Source organism: Archocentrus centrarchus, chromosome 16 (assembly GCF_007364275.1).
Source record: "Archocentrus centrarchus isolate MPI-CPG fArcCen1 chromosome 16, fArcCen1, whole genome shotgun sequence".
Taxonomy (NCBI): Eukaryota; Metazoa; Chordata; class Actinopteri; order Cichliformes; family Cichlidae; genus Archocentrus; species Archocentrus centrarchus.
In genome coordinates this window covers 10,155,806-10,161,805 of record NC_044361.1, presented here as the reverse complement: position 1 = coordinate 10,161,805, position 6,000 = coordinate 10,155,806, and the positions used below count along the sequence as shown (strand labels likewise).

General features: G+C 41.4%; 1 protein-coding gene across 1 annotated transcript in view; it reads left to right on the top strand.

The window, feature by feature from the left end:
• Window positions 1–219: 219 nt before the first annotated feature.
• oxr1a (oxidation resistance 1a) overlaps window positions 220–6,000 on the top strand; it is a 120,939-nt gene continuing 115,158 nt past the window's right edge. The window contains 1 exon segment of the mRNA XM_030748959.1: window positions 220–344. Coding sequence (XP_030604819.1) covers window positions 319–344 — 26 coding nt within the window. The 5' untranslated portion in view covers window positions 220–318.

Here is a 6,000-nt window from a genome sequence, read left to right as displayed (position 1 = left end):
CCTCCGTCCTGTCAGTCTCAATCTTTTCCTCTGTCATTGCATCCCCTCTAGATACACATACCTACACACACACACACACACATGCACATTCTTCCTTAGGTCTTAACTCAGGCACCATCCAGGCTCAAGTCAGCTTGGCCAGCTCAGGCCTCCTCTTCCTCATTCTGTCTGTGTATCCCTGCTTGTCTAGGCTATATTAGGTAAATAAATTAGCACAGTGCCCCACTCTGCTAATGAGGACAAGGTCACATGACAGGCCGATGCTTAACTTAAGCAGTTTGAGGGATCGATTCCATTATCTCTTCAGCGCAAGAGTCAATGGAACCCACTCTGGAGCATGCTGGGTATGTACCAACTATTTTCACTGGATCCTCCGTTTTACCCAAAAGCAATTTCTCTCTCTAATAGTGTCTAAAAGTAGGTTTACTTTACACTGAGATTTGTTTTGAAGGGACAACAGGAATAATGAGAAAAAGCTACAAGCATAATTTATTTTGCTCTGCAAATGGATCCAACTGTTGAGAAGGAAAAGTGGAGAAGCTACTTTGCTGTGTTCAGACTCTGAATCAAGTGACTCAAAGGAGGAATAATGGGGGGGGGGTGTTCTTGTAAGTTTTGAGCAATCTGATTGAAAATTCCTTGCGTACAAAAGGTGAATACTTAATTTTTCAAGAGCTATTGGTCTTCAAACTAGACCTTTCTGATTGGTTTGGAAGCCACTTTCACTGGATTGTGCTCGGTTATCTGGAAAGAAGCAAGGTTTGTATATTTATTTAAATAAAAAAGCCAGTCAGAACTGGCATTTCTGCCCTATAGTGCATAATGGAGAGGTTTGAAAGGCTTAGTGAGATTGTGGAGAAAAACCAAAAGATTCATCAAAGAACAGGTAGCTTTTCAGACGTGGCCACAGTGTCTTTGAGGGCTCTGCTGATTTTTTGACACCAGATGGTAGAGTTGTCATTAGGCTGTAGTGACAGGCCTTCTGAAGTGGGGCGAGACGTGCGTCACTTTACACTCCAGCTTTTCACAGACGCATCATCCATTTGCAAGTTCATCTCTCTGCTTTGTACAATCACACAAAATCAGGGCCGTCTGGCTGAATAATTGTAAAGCTTCTGTGCTGCCTCGCCAGCAGATGAGAGCAATATAATGGACATATTGGAGTAAAGGCCTTTTTAATATCACAGTGGTTATAAAATTGAGAAACAGATGATTGTAGCAGACATATTTTTTTCAAGCACAGTTGCTAGAAAGAATCAGATCCCTACGTTCCATCATTTCACAATTCTCTATGAAAATTTTTGATTAGACAGGCTAACCTTTTCTTGAACGCAAAGGGAAATGTAATAAATGCATCTTAAATACGACCTTAGAGACTGATTTAAAAATTGTAGACACAATTAAACTGAACAACAACTTGGGTCTGAATATATATATATATATATATATATATATATATATATATATATATATATAGACACACATACACAGGCAGTAAGTCTACTAAGTCTTTTATATATATTGTATGTCTAATAAGATGTTGCGTTTTCTAAATTTTTCCTTATAAAAGTGGCCCTTTTTCAATTTTTCCCATAAAATAGAATATGTACTTTATTCGTACTCACTTCTCACAATTATGTTGCTTGAGCAAAAGCTATAGTTCCTGTAAGACTTGGACATAAAACATAAATATTTACCTTTTGAGCAAATGGGAAATTTGTAGTTATTTTCTAGATTGACATCACTGTTAAGTGGTACCTAATAAGCCACTAGAGTAACTCTGGAATTAATGTCACACAAGTGGCAATTTGCATGTGTTGCCTGCTATTACAATCTGAAATACCTGTCGTGAAAAAGGTCTAATGGAATGGAATTATTTGAGGACTCTGAGGTCAGTGAGCTGCTAACAAACAATACTGCTAACATAAAACTTTGGAAAAGCTTTAGGAAGTCTGGAGAACTGGTGCACAGGACCACTTTAAAAATGACAAGAAAGTCTCGAGAAATAAGGGGCTCAAGATTGTTGCACAGTATTGCACTCTGAAGTTGCATGAACCAATCAAGCATAACAGTTTGACCACTGACAGCGGACGTGAATAACACTGATTATCTCTTCATCACAGCACCTGTTAGTGGGTGGGATATATTAGGAAGCAAGCGAACATTTTGTCCTCAAAGTTGATGCAAACCTTCAGGGGTCTAGTGAAGTCCATGCCTTGACAGGTCAGGGCTGTTCTGGCAGCAAAGGATGACCTACACAATATTAGGCAGGTGGTCACAATGTAGCTTGCAGCTATAATGCTGATGCATTGTATTGCCTTTTTGGCCAGTGGCACAGAGCAAAAGATTTTATATGTAAAATGCTCCTTTACTCGAAGGCTGAGGCTGCATCTGACAATTTGTGTAACTCTCCTTAAATAATCCACTTTAGAGAACAGTTAACCAGGTGTGAGGAGGAAATGAGGGAGTAGGTTTTGAAACATTTTTATTCATGAATCACTTATCTTGAGCATTTTTCATGTGAACAGCTGGCATCTCTTTGGAAGAGACTTTTCACAAAATTTAAACTTTTAATTCATCATACTGAGATTAACAGACAAATTTGGGAGGCAGGTCCAACAGAGGAAAGGTTTTCAACCCTACCTTTACATGGTGCCATTTGGAGTAGTTACATAGATAAGCCAAAACATGATAAACTGGTACTGGTCTTTTGCATGCTGCCAGAGCAGTTCGCCATTATTGTCCATTATGGATGTGGGTTTCAGCGTTGTGGTTGGTGCCTGATGCTGGAGTGGTGAGTTAAGTAGGTCCATATCTGCACTTGCACACAGATACCTTGGTTAACACAGATCTTGGCAAGTGAAATGATCACTCCGGGCCATGCTTCTGATCTTCACCACTGAAACTTTAATCCACTTTGGTCAAAAAAAGTGGATTTGGCCTTACAGTGTAAGCTGGGACCCAGTGGCCCATATAGACTGTCTAAACAAAGCTCTGAGACGAAAAGGGCACATGGCCATGAGTGTCATGGAAATTCTGCAGAAATCTGCTAATACTAATCAAAACTGTGCACCTTTTTTTTCTCCCATGCACTCACTTTCTTTGAACTGGAAAATTTGAAATTCAATGCGCTCGTGGAGATGATGCTTTTTAGCAGAGAGGTTTAGCTTAAGATTCAGGAAACATTGTGTACACAGTGTGAATGTCACATCAAAGCTGTGTCACATCGAAGAGGAAAAACAGGAGAGTTCAGCGCACTATCCAGCAGCAGGGTGAACGTGGCATGTGAGAGGACAGTGAACACTCGACTTCCTGAAAAGTAGAAATCTTGTGCTTTAATACACACATTAACCCACTCATTACTTCTGTGACATTTGACCTAAAGGCATCACCTGCTTCAGAAGAGGGCTGCTGATGAGGATGGAGCGTCACCTATTTGTATTTTGGCGCTCATGTAGTGTGTATAACAATAAGCTTTATTTATTTAGATAGAATAACATTAGACATCTTTATGTTTATGTGCAGCCTGATAACAAGAAATCATTCAGTGACTCAAACAAAGCATCAGGTAACAAAACTCAGAAATTATGAAGACAGGTTAAGAAATCTAATGTTTAAAAGGTGCAGTGTACCTATTTCCACACCTGCAGCAAAGCAGGATCACCACAACCTAACAAACGTGTATCTGGAACCCGGAGTACCTGGAGGAATTCCACCCAGGCACAGGAAGGACATGCAAACTTGGCATAGAAAGTCTCCAGCCGGGTGCAACAGTGCTAACCACTGAACCACCATGCCAACCACATCTAGAAAAAACTCAGGATATTTATAATATAAATTATATAATTATTTGTATCCAATAGGTTTTGGATATATTGCATCTCTTATTGAAGAGATCGGAAGCTAAACATGCTGAATTCTGCATCAGCTTTTCAATGTTGATTATTACACATGAATTAACCAGAACTGAGTCACATGTTGGTGCACATGTGTGTGTGTGTGTGTGTGTGTGTGTGTGTGTGTGTGTGTGTGTGTGTACAAAGGAGTCACACCTTGAAAGTCATGCATGTTGCAGCTCCATTGTTCTCTGTCGGTTGTGATGTCGGTTAAGTGCTGTTATAGTGCTAATTTTAGTAGGTATGAGTTTGAACATCCTAGGTCACATCGTTCTCGAGTTATGGCCGACGTTAGGTTTTTGGAACAGATACTGCCACGACGTCAGCTCCAAGGCTTTGACAGTAACCTCCTGTGTTTGCAAGTCTGCCGTCCCCATTGACTGTTGACATTTTCTCAGCTTACCTATTTACGTGTCTGTATATCATTTGATCCACTTCTTTGGTTTGGCCTTTGTGCCTTGTAACCAGATCATGTCCCACATCCTGATGTCACAGGTATGCATCAACCTCAGTGTTTCCAGAAGTTCCAATTATACAGTTTCTTTACTCCTACATCAGTTTATGCAAAATATCAAAAATTAAAACTGTTGAACTGATAAATTGTTGTTTTTTTTTTTACAGATACAGTGTATCAGCATAGGAATACATTAAACTCACTGGACACTTTATTAGTTACACTTTGCTAGTACTGGGTTGGACCCCCTTTAGTCTACAGAGCTGCCTTAATTCTTCACAGCATAGATTCAACAAGGTGCTGGAAACATTCCTCAGAGATTTTGATCCGTGTTGACATGACAGCATCACATAGTTGCTGCAGATTTGTTGGCTGCACATCCATTATATGGATGTCCCGTTTTACTACATCCTAAAGGTGCTCGACTGGATTGAGATCTGGCGCCCGTGCCACGTTCTTCCCCATTCTGATGCTCGCTTTGAACTTCGGCGGGTCGTCTTGAGCTTCTCTAAATGCACTGAGTTGCTGTCGTGTGATGTGTCAGTGTCAGTTGAACTGGTGTACCAAGTAAAATGGCCAGTGAGTGTGTGTCATCTTAGAGGTGAGATGAAATGTCAGATGGAGGTCACATGTCTTTGCCAGGATGTCCAGTCCAGTGTAAAAATGGTTTACTCAGTACAGCTTATTTAATCATTTAATTTGAATCCTCATCAGAAATGTTCATGTTAATCACATGAACTTTGGGACAGTTGTGATGAATGCGCTGTTTTGTTTTTCTTTAAACACACAAAATAAACAGTGAGCGCGTCCTAATTTATTATCTACTAATGTAGATTAACTGAATACACCAGAGCATGAGATTTGTTTACCCTGTTCTTTTTGATAGAGCTTTGGTGTTAACTGGCACTTTCCCTCAGGGGCCTCACCGAGTAAAACAAAACAGATGTGAACAACAGAGTGGAAAAACATATTAGTAACTTATCATTAAACTGGTTCACATCTGCAGCTCCATTTTTGGAAGGTGCTGAATTAGACAGCATGCACTCGCGTCAGCAGCTATTAGGTCAAACACAAAGAGACACCCTGTCTGTTTCTATACAGATCACCGAGCAGATGTCAATACAGGGATGTCTAGCGCGTTGGACGGCAACTCAGGAAGTGTCTGTTGTTTCTGAGGAGGTCTGCACTTGTGCGACCTTTGTGGGCGAGTGTGTGCCGAGGAGCAGAAGCCAACGTACTTGTTTGTTTAGGAAGTTCGCAGGAGATTTGCGCTGATGAATCGGTGGTGGCAGAGCAGTGGTGCGGAAGATGCTCTGGGGGTGGAGGAGTGGGAAAAAGTGAGAGAACGGAGAAAAGTTGTCGCTCCATCCCATCGTGCTCGGCTCCCCGCATCTTAACACCCTGCTGGGGCAGAGCGGCGCTGGCTTGGCGATGATTGTGGCATGGGGTACGGGGCCGAGGGAAGGGAAGGGAAGGAAGGAGGGAGACGCAACATGACAAGGACAAAGCAAAGACAGGCCGCAGGCTTACTCCTTTTCTTTATGTTGGTGTGGGTTAGAAAAAAAGGCAGAAGTCATGCTGTAGCTGCAGCATTTCACATTAACTTAGTCCTGCTGTGACCAGCCATGGAGAAAGACTCGACTCATGGGA